This window comes from Musa acuminata, chromosome BXJ2-4 (genome assembly GCF_036884655.1).
Source record: "Musa acuminata AAA Group cultivar baxijiao chromosome BXJ2-4, Cavendish_Baxijiao_AAA, whole genome shotgun sequence".
Taxonomy (NCBI): Eukaryota; Viridiplantae; Streptophyta; class Magnoliopsida; order Zingiberales; family Musaceae; genus Musa; species Musa acuminata.
This window is the reverse complement of record NC_088341.1, coordinates 44,981,651-44,999,098: the sequence shown is the minus strand read 5'-3', so window position 1 is coordinate 44,999,098 and position 17,448 is coordinate 44,981,651. Positions and strand designations below refer to the sequence as shown.

At 37.8% G+C, this 17,448-nt stretch overlaps 3 protein-coding genes across 4 annotated transcripts; 2 read left to right on the top strand and 1 right to left on the bottom strand.

Annotated features, from left to right (window-relative positions):
- Positions 1-700: 700 nt before the first annotated feature.
- LOC135611201 (receptor-like protein EIX1) lies at positions 701-4,165 on the top strand. The gene has a single exon (XM_065106682.1). It carries the CDS (start codon positions 1,187-1,189, stop codon positions 4,070-4,072), a length of 2,886 nt encoding a protein of 961 aa, XP_064962754.1. The 5' UTR covers positions 701-1,186; the 3' UTR covers positions 4,073-4,165.
- Positions 4,166-4,971: 806 nt separating this feature from the next.
- Positions 4,972-12,211, top strand: LOC103982421 (uncharacterized). 2 transcript variants are annotated; one of them, XM_009399341.3, is made up of 8 exons: positions 4,972-5,217; positions 5,907-6,098; positions 6,242-6,364; positions 6,917-6,954; positions 7,041-7,212; positions 8,786-10,825; positions 11,456-11,589; positions 11,859-12,211. In XM_009399341.3, exons 1-8 carry the CDS (start codon positions 5,137-5,139, stop codon positions 12,088-12,090), a joined length of 3,012 nt encoding a protein of 1,003 aa, XP_009397616.2. In that variant the 5' UTR covers positions 4,972-5,136; the 3' UTR covers positions 12,091-12,211. The 2 variants fall into 2 exon arrangements, with proteins under 2 accessions (XP_009397616.2, XP_064962752.1); XM_065106680.1 differs by lacking the exons at positions 6,917-6,954; positions 7,041-7,212.
- A 1,028-nt stretch (positions 12,212-13,239) lies between these two features.
- On the bottom strand, positions 13,240-17,062 carry LOC135611200 (uncharacterized). The gene is made up of 5 exons (XM_065106681.1): positions 16,895-17,062; positions 15,319-15,512; positions 14,080-14,164; positions 13,593-13,658; positions 13,240-13,504 (listed from the first exon to the last, which is right to left on the bottom strand). The coding sequence occupies exons 1-5, from the start codon at positions 16,976-16,978 to the stop codon at positions 13,412-13,414; spliced, it is 522 nt and encodes a 173-aa protein (XP_064962753.1). The 5' UTR covers positions 16,979-17,062; the 3' UTR covers positions 13,240-13,411.
- Positions 17,063-17,448: the final 386 nt, after the last annotated feature.

The following is a 17,448-nucleotide window of genomic DNA, read 5'->3' as shown; positions in this document are numbered from 1 at the left end:
ATATATATAATTTAAAGTAGTAATAAAATTCATAAATTTATTTTAAAATTTCGATCAAAGTTTTGCTTTTGAAAAGTGGATGCATTTTCATGCACATAATAACATTAAAATGAATAGCAAAATCATCGATCATTGGTATTATGGGTGTCCTTATCATTCATTCGGTTGATAGATAAAATAAGTTTTTATTATCTTCGTCTATTATCTTTTGATTTCGTTCCTCCGTTTTGATTTAGTTATCATGCTTGGGCCTCAAATGATTCAAGAGTCATTTCATTTAAGATGCATCGCCCACGATGAAAGCTTGCTCAATGGCTACTTACTATAGTTGCTAATATTTATCTTGCACTGATGGTTAAAATTAGGAAAATTATTGAATGATACGTCCACACCTATAGCGATATATCACTAAATTTAGAAAAAATCATTAGATAAATAATAAATACAGAGTTTCCACTTAACAATTCCCTTTGTTTCCTTTTATCTTTGCAATAATAATTTCTTTCATCTACAATTATATTTCGATCTAACTTGGTCCGATTTGAATATTATAATTTATTACCTATTATAACTTGTACTATATTGGTCATATAAATTAATAACTATTTTTCAAACTTTTCATATTCTTTTAACTAATATCAACATCTGAATATAAATAATCATAACAATAATAAAATAATTACATAAACTATTTATTCTACAATGAGGATAAAAAATAAAAAAAATAATCAAATCGGACCGGTTAGGTTCCGATTCGAATCCAAGCGTGATCCATGGGAGATCCTCCTGCCATCATAAAGATATGAAGTTGACCTCAAGTCAACCACAGACAGGTCCGGTCTTCGAAGAGCACCATCGGTGATGCTTTTCCTGTTCCGTACCGCAGCCGGCGAGACTAATCTGTCAGTGGAGATTGCACCGATAGATTCAGCTGTCATCCACGACAACGCTGTCTGATTGGGAGGAACGTCACAATATCGACCATTGTTCTCCAGCATATATACTATTTTATCCGAGAAATTGGTCACCCGAAGCTTCCTTTGTCAATGCCAATCCTTCTGACAGGAAAGAATCAACGCCACTCCCGTGTTTCTCAGATCATTCCTTTCCCCCATGAGAGATAAACCATTGCTCAGGTTCATCCGACTTCCCTCGAACTGAAAGAACCGCTGCTGAGGAAGGTCTCATGGCTTGGACCAGTAGTCCCATCCCACTTCTTTACCTCGTATGGATCGGTTTTCTATTCAGCTCTGGAGATGCTGCTACTTCAGGGAGATGCATAGAGAAGGAGAGGAAAGCTCTCCTCAGCATCAGAACTGGCATCTCTGATGCTCATGAATGGCTATCTTCCTGGAAGGGCAAAGACTGCTGCATCTGGGCGGGAGTTGAATGCAACGCCGCCACCGGTCACGTGATAAAGCTCGACCTCCACAATCCTGGCGGTCCATCATCGAACAAAAGCAAGGTGAATCCCTCTTTGCTCGAGCTGAAGCATTTGAGCTATTTGGATTTACGCTGGAACTATTTTGATGGTGCACCGGTTCCTGGCTTCATTGGATCTCTCACCGAATTGGAATCCTTGAACCTTTCGAGCGCCGGATTCGGCGGAACAATCCCCCACCAGCTTGGCAACCTATCCAACCTGCTCTCGCTAGAACTGAGTGAGAATACAATTAGCGGTGGGATCCCGGAGAGCTTGGGGAGTCTTTCAGAGTTGGTTTCGCTGGGACTAGCTCTGAATAGCATCAACGGAGAAATACCAGCAACACTCGGTGATCTGAGAAGTCTACAGATCATGGACTTGAGTTTTAATAATATCAGCGGAGAGATGCCAGGAACCATCGGCAAGCTCAGAAACTTGGAATTGCTAGACCTCTCCTCTAACAAGATTCAGGGGGTGATACCCGAAAGCATAGGGAGCCTCAGCAAATTGTGGGCTCTACGTCTGCCCAACAACAAAATCGGTGGAGCAATGCCGGCGAGTCTTGGGAATCTAAGTGCATTGCAGACTTTGGACCTATCAAACAATCAGATTAGCGAACAGATACCAGATTCATTGGGAAACCTCTTTCGCTTAGAATCCTTGAGTATGCACGGCAACAATATAGGGGGAGCAATACCAAGCAGCATGGGAAATCTATGCAACTTGAGCAGTTTGGATGCTTATGAGAACAGAATAAGAGGACAGCTTACTGGTTTCATCGAACGCTTGTCAAGATGCAGAACCAGCGGCATTCGGTATCTTGACCTGCAGAACAATGAGATCAGTGGTCCTATTCCCAATGAGATAGGGAAACTTCAAAGCTTAACACGTCTTAACCTTGGTTCGAATTCATTGAGTGGTCCGATTCCTGCATCCTTGGGGAACTTGTTTGCACTCTCTGATCTAAATCTTTCTTCGAACTCCCTGGTAGGGGCACTATCCGAAGCCAACTTTGCCAATCTAACATACTTAGATAGTTTGGATCTATCCCACAACTCGTTGACAGTGAATGATAGCCAAGATTGGCTTCCTCCATTTCAAGCCACTCAGATCAGAATGCGCTCTTGCAACTTGGGGCCCAAGTTTCCGCCATGGCTGCAGAACCAGACTCAGTTGAGTGTTCTTGATCTATCCAGCAATGGGATATCAGATACTTTTCCTGATTGGTTTTGGAACTTGTGTTTGTCAGACTTAAATCTCAATGTTTCTTATAATTATATGAAAGGAGGTCTGTCGAGCTCGATAGAGTGTTTCTGGACAGTGATTGTTGATTTGAGCCACAATAACTTGGAAGGTTTCATTCCTAGGATGGATCCCATGCTTACATTTTTGGATCTCTCAGACAATTTGTTCTCTGGGCCTATTCCTCCGGCCATGGCTGCTGGGACTGACTACTTGGCTTTCATGCTTCTGTCCAATAACAGATTGAATGGCACCATCCCATCCTCCTTCTGTGAGGCAAATCATTTGGAAGTTCTCAACCTCGCCAACAATGGCTTCTCGGGAGCACTCCCGGACTGTTGGAACGATTCATTAGCCTTGAAGATAATCGATGTGTCAGGCAACAAAGTATCGGGTGGCATTCCCAGGACATTGGGTCTTTTACCTCAACTCAAATCATTGCACTTGAATGACAATGGCCTCTCTGGTAGAATTCCCTCGAGCTTGCAACACTGCAAGGACCTGGTGACCATCAATCTAGGCCAGAATAGATTGTCTGGTGCCATACCCAGATGGATTGGGGAGAAGCTCTCGTCGTTGAAGGTACTTCGTCTGCGCTCAAACATGTTTACTGGTGCCATTCCGCCGCAACTATCGCTTGTTGCCTCCCTGCAAGTGCTGGACCTCGCTCGGAACAATCTTTCTGGTGCGCTGCCTCCAGCTTTTGGCAATTTTAGTTCCATGATATCGATACAGAATGAAACCAAGCCTGTTCTCGGAGAGGAAGGCACTTACTATACGGAGAATATCGTCGTAGATGCAAAGGGGCTCAAGCTGTACTTCACCACTGTGCTCTCGCTCGTGACGAGCGTAGACCTCTCGGGGAACAATCTCTCCGGGGAGATTCCCGAAGAGCTGACGAAGCTTCATGGCCTCCACTTCCTGAATCTGTCGGACAATCGTTTCTCAGGAGACATGCCACAAAACATCGGTGCCATCGGACAACTTGAATCGCTGGATCTTTCCAAAAACAAATTGTCAGGTAGGATTCCTTCGAGCATCTCCGCCTTGAATTTTTTGAGCCACTTGAACTTGTCATACAACAATTTTTCTGGAAGAATACCGTCGGGCAGTCAACTCCGAACCTTCACTGATCCATCCATCTACGCTGGGAATCCTCAACTTTGCGGACCACCACTTTCGGACAAGTGTCCTGATGATGCACCTTCGGAGATCCCCACTGAGGCAAGCCAAGAAGAGGATGTGGATGAGGATGAGTATGGAATCATCTGGGTTTTTATTGGCTTTGCGCCTGCGTTTGTGCTCGGATTCTGGGGATTCATTGGCACAGTGATGATCGATAGGAGAAGAAGGATCAGATACATCCAATTTCTTGATATGATCTGTAGCTGGTTTACGCATCGGTAGGACTAAATCTTCTGATGCCAAAACCGAGAATAAATTTGTGCTACATTATAAAGTCAACTCTCCTAATTATTAAGGGTCTTGCATTATGATCAATTCTCGTTAATGCTGAGTCTAAATTAATGATAGTGTATGAAGAGGTAGAGTTAACCATCATTATTGTTCAATAACACAAATTTATATTCTTCCAATTTTTATTTAGAAAAAGAAAATATTTTTTCTTTTGTCATTTTTATCCTAATCCAACTACTTGGTATCTATTCCTTGAATTAGTATTAGTTCATATTAGAAGGTACTTAAATCATCACATCGCGCGGCACGCGCACGCGCACACACATATATATATATATATATATATATCTCATTGTAGTTTATCTAAATTGTTTAATCACCATCAGAATGATGTTATGACTCCAATTAGCATTAGTATCTTTTAAATAGACACTATTTTAGTTGAAAATTTCAAAAAATAAAATTATTGTGAAATAATTATTGATATCAATAAAAAAAATATTTTAGGTTTTAAAATTTTAATATCTGTTAGCTCATCAATTCGGAGTTCATCAGATGCTTACTTACTAATGGGAATGACATTTATGATGGACGTATATGAAGATGAAGAGAAACATATTAAAGGTAGATTGAAGTTCTCAACCGCTTAACTCTCCCTAAATACAATACAATAATTAATTGCTCTTTCGGAGTAACAGTTTGTGTTCAGTAAAGACAGGTTTATTGTTTTATCATTTAATTCGTATTTAGTGCCTTTATTAATGTAATATTCATCACCCACTTCAACTGTGAAGCCACTACGAGGAATACTGTTATTGATGTTGACAACTTTACCTGTATATATATATCTGAAACTTCCGATTGAAAGTAAAAGAGAAATAAAAGAAAAATAATTAAACTCTTTCTCTCTCACTGCGCTACGGACTCCCACGAGGGAGGAGAGCGAGTGAGGAAGGCACGAACAGAGATTCCCTTCTCTTCTCCGTTGATTCGATCGAGGTGTCGGCGGAGGAAACCAAGAAAGCTGTAGGAGAGGGGGAGCGAGCGGAGACGAGATGTTCAGGTTGAACAGGCACAAGTCCGACAGATCCGGGGAGAAAGTCGAGTTCAGGTTCTCCAATCTGCAAGCATTTCAGGTCCTCCAACCCCCCATCTTGCTCCATTCTCCCTTGTGTTCGCCTTCTTCCGTTTTTGCTTGTCGGAAGTCATCCTTTATTTGCCTTCTGATGCATTTCATTTTGCCGACTTCCCTGAGCTCGAAAAAAATGCTGTAGGGTTTCCTAGGCTGCAGATTTTGCAGGATGCGGCGTTCTTGACCCATCAGATGGAGTAAATTTTGAGATCAATTTTTGGTTTTGTCTACAAGAGTATCTGTCTAAGGGTTTGTAGAATATGATGAAGTAACAAAGGGAGAGTAGTCTTTCTCGGTTCTCACTACATTGACTAATGGACTATTTTGCCTCTGCCATGATAGTGTGGGAACTGGATGTTAGTCCTAGTAAGACTCCACATATTTTCTTCTCTACAAATTGACTGCGTCTATTAATTATTGATATTTCAGCTTATGCACCTCAAAGTACTTTGGGAATGTGTACGCTTTCCGCTGGTAATCTTTAGGTTCCTGATTGAAGCTACAATACAACCTCATCATTCTTATTATGCACTTATTTGATCTTAAGTTTGCTATATTATACACTTACCATTATACTAACTTACGCTACAAGGCAACTTTTGCTTTTTCTTATACATAAATTTGTTTTACCATTTCATGATGATGTCGGAAGGATGCATCAGACTGCCATATATTTCTTCAAATTTCATGCAGGTTCCTAAAGGATGGGACAGGCTTTTACTCTCTATTATCTCAGTAGAAACAGGAAAGACAATTGCTAAATCAAGCAAAGCAACAGTGCGAGGTGGAACTTGTCAATGGACCGGGCCAGAAGTTATATGGATTTCTCAAGATGATGCATCAAAAGAACTTGAAGAATCTCAGATTAAGTTTGTTCTTTCCATGGTGTGGGCCAATATTGGGTTATGCTTCTATATATAGCTTTGTCTTTATGCTTTGATCAATATTTTCATTAAATTATACATGAACATATGCCATTCTTTATTTACTAGAGTTAGGCATCTTCTCAGATTGGTCTTGTATTGCAGGGTTCAGCTAGGTCTGTTATTCTAGGAGAGATTGTGCTGAATTTAGCAGATTATCTAAGTTCAGAGGATTCTGGCTCTCTTTTGTTGCCATTGAAGAAGTGTGAATCTGGAACAACACTACAGGTAATGCTGCTTCAATTAAGCTTTGGCTGTGTCTCATTCATGTTTCCAAGATATTTCAAGTTTTCAACACTTCATACTCAAAAGAGTAAATTTAGTTTGTTCCCTTATTTTATTGGAGTAGTTTTAAATATGTTACTATTATGATTTAGTAAATGGAGCCTAAATGATGGCATATGAATTAATACTCTCAAAGATGACTGCAGGAAAATAGGGAAAAAAGTTGTTCTGAATGAATGTCTTCTATCAGAATTATATAGAGTGATAGAATTGGTAGGAAGCATTAGCTATGCCTTTTAGTTGTGCTGCATTGTTCTAGGCTTGTGAGCTTGTTAACCATCTTTTTTTTAGTACAATTTCTTGAATTGGCTTAACCAACAATCAGAACGTGCATATTTTTTGTTTGCATTATTACTTTTTTCCGTACAGGGACAACTATATTTGAGATATAAGTTTTTCCCACCTCTGTATGTTTATTTAATTGTTTAAACCATTAAATTTAATGGAGTCCTGGAAGCATTGCAACAATAAACTTCCCTTTTGTTATATGTGCAGGTCAAGATTCAGTGCACTACCCCCATATCAAAGTTCAGGTTCACGATCATTTGATTGTTTTGAGTTGAGTCAAACAGATCCCTATGTGCCGTATAAGTGTATTCATTGATACATTTATTTGCAGTCATGAAAAGAATTGGAGGGAGACTACTTCCCATTTTGAAGGTTTAAATACCAACAATTTTGGCACCAGCATCAAATCAGATGCTTCAGATAGCATATTCAACGGAACCGCAGAATCTTTGTCAATCAGTCATTCGAGTGATAACTCTTGTCCAGATGAACTTCAAGATATGGTGTGATTATCATGCGCAAGATGATATTGTTGCTTGAGCATTAAAAAGATTAGCCTCCATAACTTTTATTTGCTGATCATCTTTTTTTTTTTTTTCTAATCTGGAATTTGTTGGTATCCTTTAGTCAGAATTTGGCCTCCCCAATTTGCTTATGTTGCAAGCAAATATTTCCTAGCAACGATTTTTGTTGTGTTCTCTTAATGAAGCTTAATTTCCAAGTTTTGAGAACTCATAATGCTTTTGTTCTTAGAATTTTCCTAGGCTTCATGATCAATTTGGATCACATAATAGGTTGCTAATGGAAACATCAAAATTTCCTGGTCTGACCTTAATGTCATTGGCTATTGTTGCATTAATTCCATAATTTTGTAGATTTTTTTTTTTAATAATTTGCAAAGTTGTTTTGTCTTTATTTTGGTTCCTTCAAATAAAATTTTTCTGCTACATTAATTTTTTTCTGCACTATGTTTATGGTTTTATCCTATGATACAAATTGTTCATATTTCATTATCGCAATTCATCCATATTTACTGCTTAGATTCTACAATTCTAATTCTTTCTGGGGTACTTCCAGTCTCATGTAAGTGAACCTAGGGTTGCAAAAACAAGATATATTCCATAAAAAATGTTCTGCAGAGTGGTATTTTTGGATTGCAATAGAAGAGCTCTCACCCAGGTGTAGAAACATGGGTGTTCTGTGCATGCAACAAGGTAGCATGCCAGGATCCTACTGGCATAGTGTAACAAGGCCATAATACTTTGGCATGGGTATCCTTGATCTTGTTGCTGTGGATGTCTACATCCTATTCCTATCTGTTGCAAATTAGTGGTTTTAGGTTGACCTCTACCTTTTCCGCGACGTGAATGACCAGGATCCAAGTTACAAAAATTCTCTTTGTATGGATATGGCTGCATACATTGAACCTCCATAGACCTTGCCTTGGCAGTAGCCTTTTGCACTGAGCCATCCTTGTTTGCTTGATTGATATCTGCACAATATACATAGATGATAGATATAACTTCACTTAAACCACATTCATGAGATGAAAATAGAAAAAGTTTGTAAAAGACGCCTTACATCAATGATCGACTCTTCAAGGACCCGAGCAAGATCAGTAGACTAATTCTTGTTCTTCAAATCTCAGACTAATATAGCTTTAATAACCATAGTCAGCAAATTTCAAGGGTTATATGCGCACTAGGTTGACTTACTGCTATTAAGTATATATCAAACTCACCTGAAGACTTCATCATCAACCTGGAACAGCTATTTTAGAGATCTAAGGTTGCCAGTGTACCCTCCTACACTATTAAGGGATAGAAATCTATTGATACCCCAAAATTTTGTCACTTAAATAAGTAATTTCTTCCTTCTTGCAGTTCTTGTGCACTTTCTTTCAGTTCAGGAAACATGGCAATCTAATATGATTTTATGTAAGCCCATTATGAATTTGTGGGCCTCTTTAGGCTGTATATTTGATTAAGGACTTGTCTTAGAAAGATACAGTCTCTAAATAATTAGCTGCTTCCTTTTCAGTGTCACAACTTACAACCATTGCATTCTGCTCCACAGGATACAAGTTTCTTAGCATCAGGCTCACATTGTTGTTCCAACTCTGGAAATGGTTCGTCAGGTGCTGGCAGGACATTTGTTTCTCCTAGAAGTAGCTCAAATGGGACACAATGTCTTGGCAGACATGACTCAGCTGGCTCCTTTATTGGAACAGGGCCTGAAGGAGAGCTTTCAAAATCAAATAGGTCATCCTTCAATTCCAGGGTCTCAGGTTCATCCATTCATGTGAACCAGAGGCAAGATTTTGCTGCACCAAAGTCTGAAGATGGATACCATACACTATCACTAAGGTCCCGTGATTCTTCTATTGATATTGAAACTGCTGAAGAAATGGAGGAACTTCATGATGAGGTTAAGATGTGGGAGAGGCATTCTCGGCAGTTAAAGCATGACATTGAGATTTTAAAGAAGGAGATTTCGGACAAATCCAAGCATCAGGTGAATCTGGATATGGAACTTGCAGTTGCATATAAAGAGAAAAATTCTTTGAAGCAAGAAGTTGAACAATTAAAAATAGCATTAAAGGAGTCGATCTCAAAACGAACTAATACTGCCACTGATGAAAGCCAAGAGATGACATTTTCCTTGAAAAATCAAGACATGATCAATATGCAGGAGGAACTCAAAGATGAACTGAAGCTTCTCAAAGAGTCTAATGCCACTTTGACTCTACAGTTGAGTAAAAGTCAAGAATCAAATATTGAGCTTGTATGTATCGTTCAGGATTTGGAACAGACCATAGAAAAACAAAAATTGGAGTCAGAAAAATTTTCGCAGAAGAACCATGAGACCATAAATGAAGAAATCCTGCAGGGTCAAAATTTGTTGGACAGAGAAGCTGAACATGCAAGCAAGTTATTTCTAAAAGAAGAAGAAATCTTTAAGTTTGAGAAGTTATCTAACACGCCCAATACACAACAGACAAATCAAATTGAATTGAAAAGAAGTTACTCTGATCTGAAAAGAGAAATTGAGGTCTTGAAAGCAAAATTACAGGAGGTGGAGAAAGACCAAGTTAAACTTACAGATGAGAACCTAGATCTCACATTCAAGATGAAGGAACTTTACAAGGACATCAGGGAAGAAAAAGATTCACATGGATTTAGGTCTAGTGAGTCTCAGGGTTTTATATCAAAAGATGAATTAGAGTTGCATATAACTAAACTGGAACAGGAGAACGCACAATTATTAGAACATATATCTGGGTTAGAAACTCATTTGGGGGGTTTAACAAATGCTAAACAGTCTACCCAACTGGAACTAGAAAATTCCAGATCACTTATATCAGATCTGAAGGAGGAAATTGAACGAAAGCAAGCTGAAGTTGAAATGCAGCAAATGGATGCAAATCAGAGACTACGGAAGTCACAAAAACTATTGTCAGAAGCGCTACAGGAATATGATATTTTGAAGATATCTAATTCAAGTTTACAAGCTAGCATCGATAGCCTTATTGAGGAATGCAGCTCTCTTCAGAATCTGAATGCAGACCTGAAGATGCAGAAAATGGAGTTGCATGACCATGTTATGCATCTAGAAGTTGAGTTGGATCAATCACGAAAAAAGGTCTCTGAATTTTCTAACCAAGTTAAAAATATAGAGGCAAAACTTTCCTCACTGCAAATAGGCATTGCTTCAAAGGAGAAGTCATTGCTGTCACAGCTTGAGAATCTTTTTCAAGAACATAAGGAATTTAAAAAGAAACTATCCCAGACACATGCCATGTTAAAGAAGATAGAATCAGACAAGACATCCAAAACAGAGAACCTTCAGAGAGAGCTTGCACATCTCTCTGAACAGATATCATCAGACCATAGGGAACAAGAACCAATCACATCAGATGCAAAAGAAGCATCATGTGCTAATGGAGCAGGGTCAAAGAGTGAAATTTGTCAGATGCAGAGAGAAAACAATGAATACAGAAGGATGATACGGTCTCTTCAGGATGAAATTGATAAGTTAATGAGGAAAACACAGCTTATGGAGAAGGAACTGATGCTAATAAATGAGCACAAGCAGGATGATAAAGTTTGCAGTGAGGTAACAATTTGATATGATTTTGATGCCATATGAGGTTAAAAATCTCTAAATAAAAGTATTCCTGAAAATGCAGTATTTAAATCTTCTTTAAGATGAGGTGTTTCTATGTGCATTCTCTGTATTTTGTTTCAATATATAAATTTTCTTCATTCAACTTAGTATCTCCAAAATAACACAGATTTATACATAAGATGATGGTCAATCTAAAAATATCATATTGTCTGAACTGTTTGCTTGTTTTGGCCTTGCTGGCTTGCAACAATGAAGTCCATGATTTTCATTTTTCTCATTTGAAATGGAGTTTAAACTTTGGACCTTTTGTTGTGGAGATGTTAAATAGGTTGATTTTGTAATTTATTATATATTAGGATCTATGCACATGGTTTGACATTTATAAAATATTCTTAGCTCTCAGTTATTTAGAAAGCATTAGTTAGGTGACATCTAATTTTGAACCAAGAGAAGATATCATAAAAGATAAGGCATTCATGGATAATATTATGCAAATGAAGAATTACAAGGATCTAGGCAAAAACACTTTGTGTGAGATAGATACAATGCCTCAATTCAAAGGCTGAGCCTACCAATTTTAGTTTTTCTTTTGCATTTATGATTCCTCATTTTTTTTAGGTCAATGAAAAGCCACATGGAACGGGAACGTCACATGTTACTGAAGTTTATAGAGAATCAAAGACCCAGCAACATGGATTGGAATTTGCTGAGGTTATGGAGTCTAATAACATGCTTAAACTGCAAGCGAAAAGGTAAGCAACGTCTTCCTTTTGTTATTGCTCATCATCTTATATATGTGTATCCTTTGTGGGCATCTATCTGTTGATTGTGCATTTGACACATTAAAACTTACTAAACACTGGTTTCACCTAAATGATGATATTCATCCAGATAAACATTTATCTTGTATATCTTATTAGATATCAATTAAAATTTATCTTCAAGTTGTTGCTTTTCTCAAGTTGATAGTTAAAAGGAAAGTGCTTCCTCCGAACTCATTGTTGCAATGGTTTTTTTGCAGATTTTCCACCGAGGAACAAATTGATGACTCTGAGATCCTCAAGAAAATTATGACTGAGAACAAGACAATGACAACCGACACAAACAAGATAGCGTCTTTAGAGGCAGAGCTAAAAGATATGAAAGAGCGTTACCTCCATATGAGTCTCCAATATGCACAAGTGGAGGCTCAGCGGGAAGAACTGGTGTTGAAGCTTAAATCTATGCAAAAAGAAAGGAGGTGGTTCTCGTGAAAATTGGCAGCCTCAACAGGTCACTTCTGAATATACTAGTTTCACGTTCCTTTTCTTTATTGTTCCTATATTTATTATCTTGTAATCGGAAGGGAAGGATTAAGCATCGACTTTTACACAATTTTCACTGGGGTATCTGCTGGAAATGATTTATTTAGCAATTGAGAGTCACAGGTCTCCTAGGGATCCATTAGATCTTATCTATTCTTATCTCGGGCATTTTCCCAAGCTCAATCATCAGGAGATTGGTTGGTGGATTTAATATATGACCGTAGACATCATTACCAAAAAATCAGTGATGTTGGTTGATGGGAAGAATATTCAGATGAATTATTTCTGATCAGATATTCCATATATTAAACTGGGATGGACTCTTAACTGGCTAGATTCAATCGATTAGTTCAGATGAACAATAGAGGTTGTCAAAAATCAGGTTGCGAAGTCAATAATGTCATATATGGTGCAATCTTTTTCAGGGCCATATCTGACAACATCTGGCAATAGAAGAGACAGGTTGGCTTCTAGTTTTTCTCTGTTCATAGAATGAGAGGCAAAGTCAGCCATCCACAATGGATAGAGATTAGACAGCAACCAAAACCTATGTGAAGAATCCGGTGATTTATTATGAGAAATTTGATCTGGTTGATAATGAAGACACACTATGTGAACTTGGGAGAAACTTAGTAGCCTAGTAACTTGGATAGAACAGGATCTTAAAAAAATCTATGAAAGGAGAAACAAATGGTCTTCAAATAATTCTTGACATCAGTTTGTGTTTCTTGGAGTGCGTCGATGAGCCTAATCTTGGCTGGACATTTTGGAAGATCTTTCAACGATTAGTACACATGAAAAAGATCTTCATGTTGGAAGACGTGTTCCCATCGAGACATACAGTTAATGGAATGATATTGGAAAGTATTGGTTGGTATATCAATCAATACGATCTGGCATAGTAGGCATTGATATCACCCAGATTTAAATCCTGTCAATCGACAGCAGATCTGCCAATGTATGACACCCCTGAATCTGCAATCTTGCGGTCTGACATCTGGCAATAGGGATTTATGACCGCATCAACCATGCAGCCAATTACACAAAATATTAAAGGGCCCAAACTGCCTGAGGAGGTTTTGTAAACATGAAACACCGAGCAGGAAAGTTCTCAGCATAAGTTGATGATGACAATAGTTGTAATGTTTACAAGATACTTGTATCTCACCATATCATCAAAAACCTGCCCAACTTCTCTAACTTCGTCATGTCCTGTGATTCGAGGAGGTTCACATTGTATCCACTGTAACCATGTCATCCATAAGTATGTTTACCTATTTCTGGTTTTGATTATTTTGCTTCTTGAAGCCTTCTTCTCCATCTTTTCCCTCTTCTTACGGCTCTTCTCATCCTCCATTTCCCCCTGCACCCAAGGGAGAACATTATACATATCACACAACAGTATTCTTATATTTACCAACTTAAGAACATAGTTGGTGTTTATAGCATACCCCTAAACCTCCTAACAGTGATCCTTTTAGTAGATCAGTCACCTTGTATGCACCAAATGCCGGTATCTGCGGTTAGCAAAGAGCACTTAGAAAACTTAAGCGGAAAAGTTTAGCTAATTATTCATCCAATATTGTGATATACCAACCCTAGCAACACTATCACACATAAGTGGTACTTTTAAAGTGAACAGAAAGATAAATTAGTCCACTATAGCCATGTACTTTAACATGTCACTGCTAGATAGACATTTCAGAGATTTAACCAAGCACAATGTGTGTCTCAAAAGAGCTTAAGCACAAAGCTGAGAATTCCAAAGCAAAAAACATAAAACTTGGTTGTATAAGATTGGACTGCCAGGACCTAAGACTTTAACAAGCTTACTTTGATCATGAAGATAATGTGAAAGAAAAGATCACAGGATGTTAACCGATGCCAAGACCCATTGCACAAAAGCAGAGACAAAAAGGGTTGGTCTGTGGATCTTACCACTAAATAAGTCCACCAAAATTTACCAGATAAGATGGATGTTATCTGTACAAAGCTTGTTATGTAGATCAGGTCATGCAAATAACTGCAGCAGAAAAAGAAATGTTAAGCACTACAAGTGATAAAGTTACATTTATATAACATCGGCATGGGAGACTTCCAGATGAATACAATTATGCTATTTCCATTATGTCATTGTCACCATGGTATCTGCACATACCCATACATCACACTGCTTTGAGATACAGCATGTGTAATGAGAACGAAATTCCATGGGTCATGTTCCACGCCACATGGAGTCAGTCAGACTGCAATGTAAATGCTTTCTATTTTTGATATGCCTCTTGTTCCATGCAAATTAATTCTATCCTTGTGTCATTTATTACTAGTTCCATCTTAACCTCTTCATACCTGACAAAAATCTATCTACATAAGTAAAACTATATTATCCATTAAGGATTAAGAAATCTCAGCAACTAGCTTTATCTAGTAGCATCAGAATAATTGGTATGATTATTATAGAACCTCACTTTCTAAAAGAGTTAATACATGCAATCAAGAAGTGCCTTCAAATAAATATTAAACAAGTGACTAGATAAACAAGAAAAGGTGAAGGCTTGACATAGCCTTGATATCCTAGCAAATTTAGGGTCAGAAAACCAAAGATCTTTGTTTTATGACAACATAACCAAACTCACAATCCCTAAATTTAGATAGATGATTATTTCTTTTATGACATTTGGCTTGGTTGACTTGGTGCAGTTCTCAGATCAGAAACCAGACCAGACTGATCAATGAAAAAATGTGCCAGCTTGGTTCCTTTTCTTGGTTTGACTAGTTCATTTGCAGAACCCTATAGGGAGGAGCCCGAAAAAGCTAAAACAAGATCTTCATGAATTTCATTTGGTCACGAAAAGGTTGAACGAGTCAAGTAGGACTGTGCTAGTGTACAATAAAGGCCATATATGATAGAAACTAAAGATTATAATTAGTATATGTAGATCTAAACTACTTGATGCAAAAAGCAACAGTCCTTGACATCATCATAGCTCAATTTATATATAAAGAAACCCTGTCAATCAGTCAAATGACATGAAATTACTTGATGCAAACAACAAAGACAACAGCACTTGATATTGTCATAGCTCAGTTTATATAAAGGAACTTTGTCAATCAATCAATACCAGGCAACTGTGGTGTTAAAATGGTATATCAATCAGGAAAAGAATTGAAACGAACCCACAGATTCCACCAGTGGTCATATCATATCCACCGTCGAGGAGTTCTCCATCATCAGAGTATGTTGGCTTTGCCATACTATCAAGTTGTTTATATGGAAATCCATAAGCGATGGACGTAACAAGAAGACCAACCCAGTGCTTCCAAGTAAAACTTGAATGAAACATAAGCATCCGCACCAAAATATAAATGATCTGCAAAGTAATCATTCTGATCAGCATTTGTCTTTACTGTAAGACAAAATTAAAAACCAGGTCAGGTCCTAATCGGTATTACTGTAGTTAGTAAAAGCAGCAAGCATCCCCTATAATGAACTCTATTCTGCCACTACATACCATTAAAAAACTAAGCAATGACCTTAATAAGTGTCATCAACTCCTATCCTAGCATTATGCATCATGTTTTGCAATTTTGCCATTAATCATGTTGTGGTAAGTAACATGAATTTTCTTTAAAAGAACCTATGGTTTCATTTAAGTTGAACCTTAACCATCTGTAGTTCTTTTTGGTAAGCTAAAGAATAGATATTGAGCCAGAATCTAAATAATTAATGGTTTGAATCTGCACACAAGTGTGAGGAGAAGCTATAAACCTCAATCATGATCAGAATGTGGGTATTAAATAGTATACCGGATTTTGTTCATGGTGATCAAGGTTTGTATATGGCCTGTTATGCTAATGCTGTGTTGTTAAAATGCAGAAGTCAAATCATGATATACAAAAGTGCTAGCTTTAGGCCAATTTGCAAGCTATGTAAAAATGTCCCAGATAGGATAAAGAGGACTTGGCCCATACATATTTATAATATGTATCATGTAAGTGTTGTTAATCAGTTTGCTTATAATGTTTCAGCTTTGTGATCAAGATGTCACAACCGAACCCAATGAGGATTTTGTTTCATTTCAGGCTCGCCCCTTCTTCTACTTTTTTTTTTTACTAAATGCATACTAGCATAATCAGCATCACTCAGTCACGAGCTAGGACTACTTGTTTTGTGCCTGGCAGTTTATGTAGAAAGATTGACAAGCATAACAAAAAAGATCTAATTGTCGATCTTTTTCTAGACCTAATTAGGAAGACTGTTTCATTTCCAGGCATCAAGATGTTAAAAAGTACGATAAACCAAAACCAAATAGGCGTGCAATTTACTCTAAGTTCAGTCTTTACACGAAAGATTTTCTCTTTCACGTCGCCTAAGCAGAAATGTACAAATCTTGCCCTGATACATGATTCCAGCATCGATTTGCCGGAAAAAGAAAAGAAAAACGATAGCCAATGGGTTCCTCGGTCTGCGTAAAAACAGATAACCTACAGATTATTTTCTTGCGATTCAAATCTACGTTTATACCAAAAAAAAAAACCAACTTTTGAAACAACCCTAACCGGTAAATTGGTCCGTAAGGAGAGGTTAAAGAAGCTTTGCTCGCGCAACAAATTACTCAAGAGATACAAACAACAAACGAGACATATTCTAATTGCCCCATGATTTCCAACCAATCCAGGATCAAAAGAACCAATAAAACGACCGCAGAAGCAAGAAAAGGGACGCGAGGAGGACAGCGATTTGTGAACTTACATTGGAGGCGATGATGAGGCGGCGGAGGTTGGTCATATGCTTCTTGTTCTCCTCCTTTCTCTTCTTGGCTCCCTGATTCGCCATCGCTTCCGATTCCTAACCCCGCCGCTCCGACCTTGAAACGCTGAGAACCAGGCGAAAAGATTCGCTCTCCGACGAGTGCCCTTATTTTGTTCGGAATGCATAATACAATAACATTAAAACAAAAATATTGTGCATATATACCCCTCAACATATCGTTATTTTCATATGCAAGGCTTCCTCAAGAACTCAATATTAGTGGATATTCTACAAATGTATTGATTTATTTGCACGATTCAACATATAATAAATACATATCGATATTATGTATATACGCCTCTCAAAAAACCTCTTATTTCTTCTATGCAATTAAAATAGTGGGCATTTATTGTACAACTTCATCGAAGACTAAGTTTGAGAAACCGATTAGTGTATTATTTCCTTGATTTTTATTTTTATAATATTACAAAAATGAAGGGAACAAAAAAGGTAGATAGTGTCAATAAACTCGATATGTAACTCAATTTCTTTCT

Excerpts from the sequence above, each read along its gene's own strand:
- LOC135611201 (XM_065106682.1), top strand. The coding sequence starts at position 1,187 with ATGGCTTGGACCAGTAGTCCCATCCCACTTCTTTACCTCGTATGGATC.
- LOC103982421 (XM_009399341.3), top strand. The coding sequence starts at position 5,137 with ATGTTCAGGTTGAACAGGCACAAGTCCGACAGATCCGGGGAGAAAGTC. Across the intron at positions 6,365-6,916 it reads AATCTGGAACAACACTACAG|GTCAAGATTCAGTGCACTAC; the intron begins GTAATGCTGCTT and ends TTATATGTGCAG. Across the intron at positions 6,955-7,040 it reads ACCCCCATATCAAAGTTCAG|TCATGAAAAGAATTGGAGGG; the intron begins GTTCACGATCAT and ends ATTTATTTGCAG.
- LOC135611200 (XM_065106681.1), bottom strand. The coding sequence starts at position 16,978 with ATGGCGAATCAGGGAGCCAAGAAGAGAAAGGAGGAGAACAAGAAGCAT. Across the intron at positions 13,659-14,079 it reads TTTGGTGGACTTATTTAGTG|ATACCGGCATTTGGTGCATA; the intron begins GTAAGATCCACA and ends TGCTAACCGCAG. Across the intron at positions 13,505-13,592 it reads CACTGTTAGGAGGTTTAGGG|GGGGAAATGGAGGATGAGAA; the intron begins GTATGCTATAAA and ends CCTTGGGTGCAG.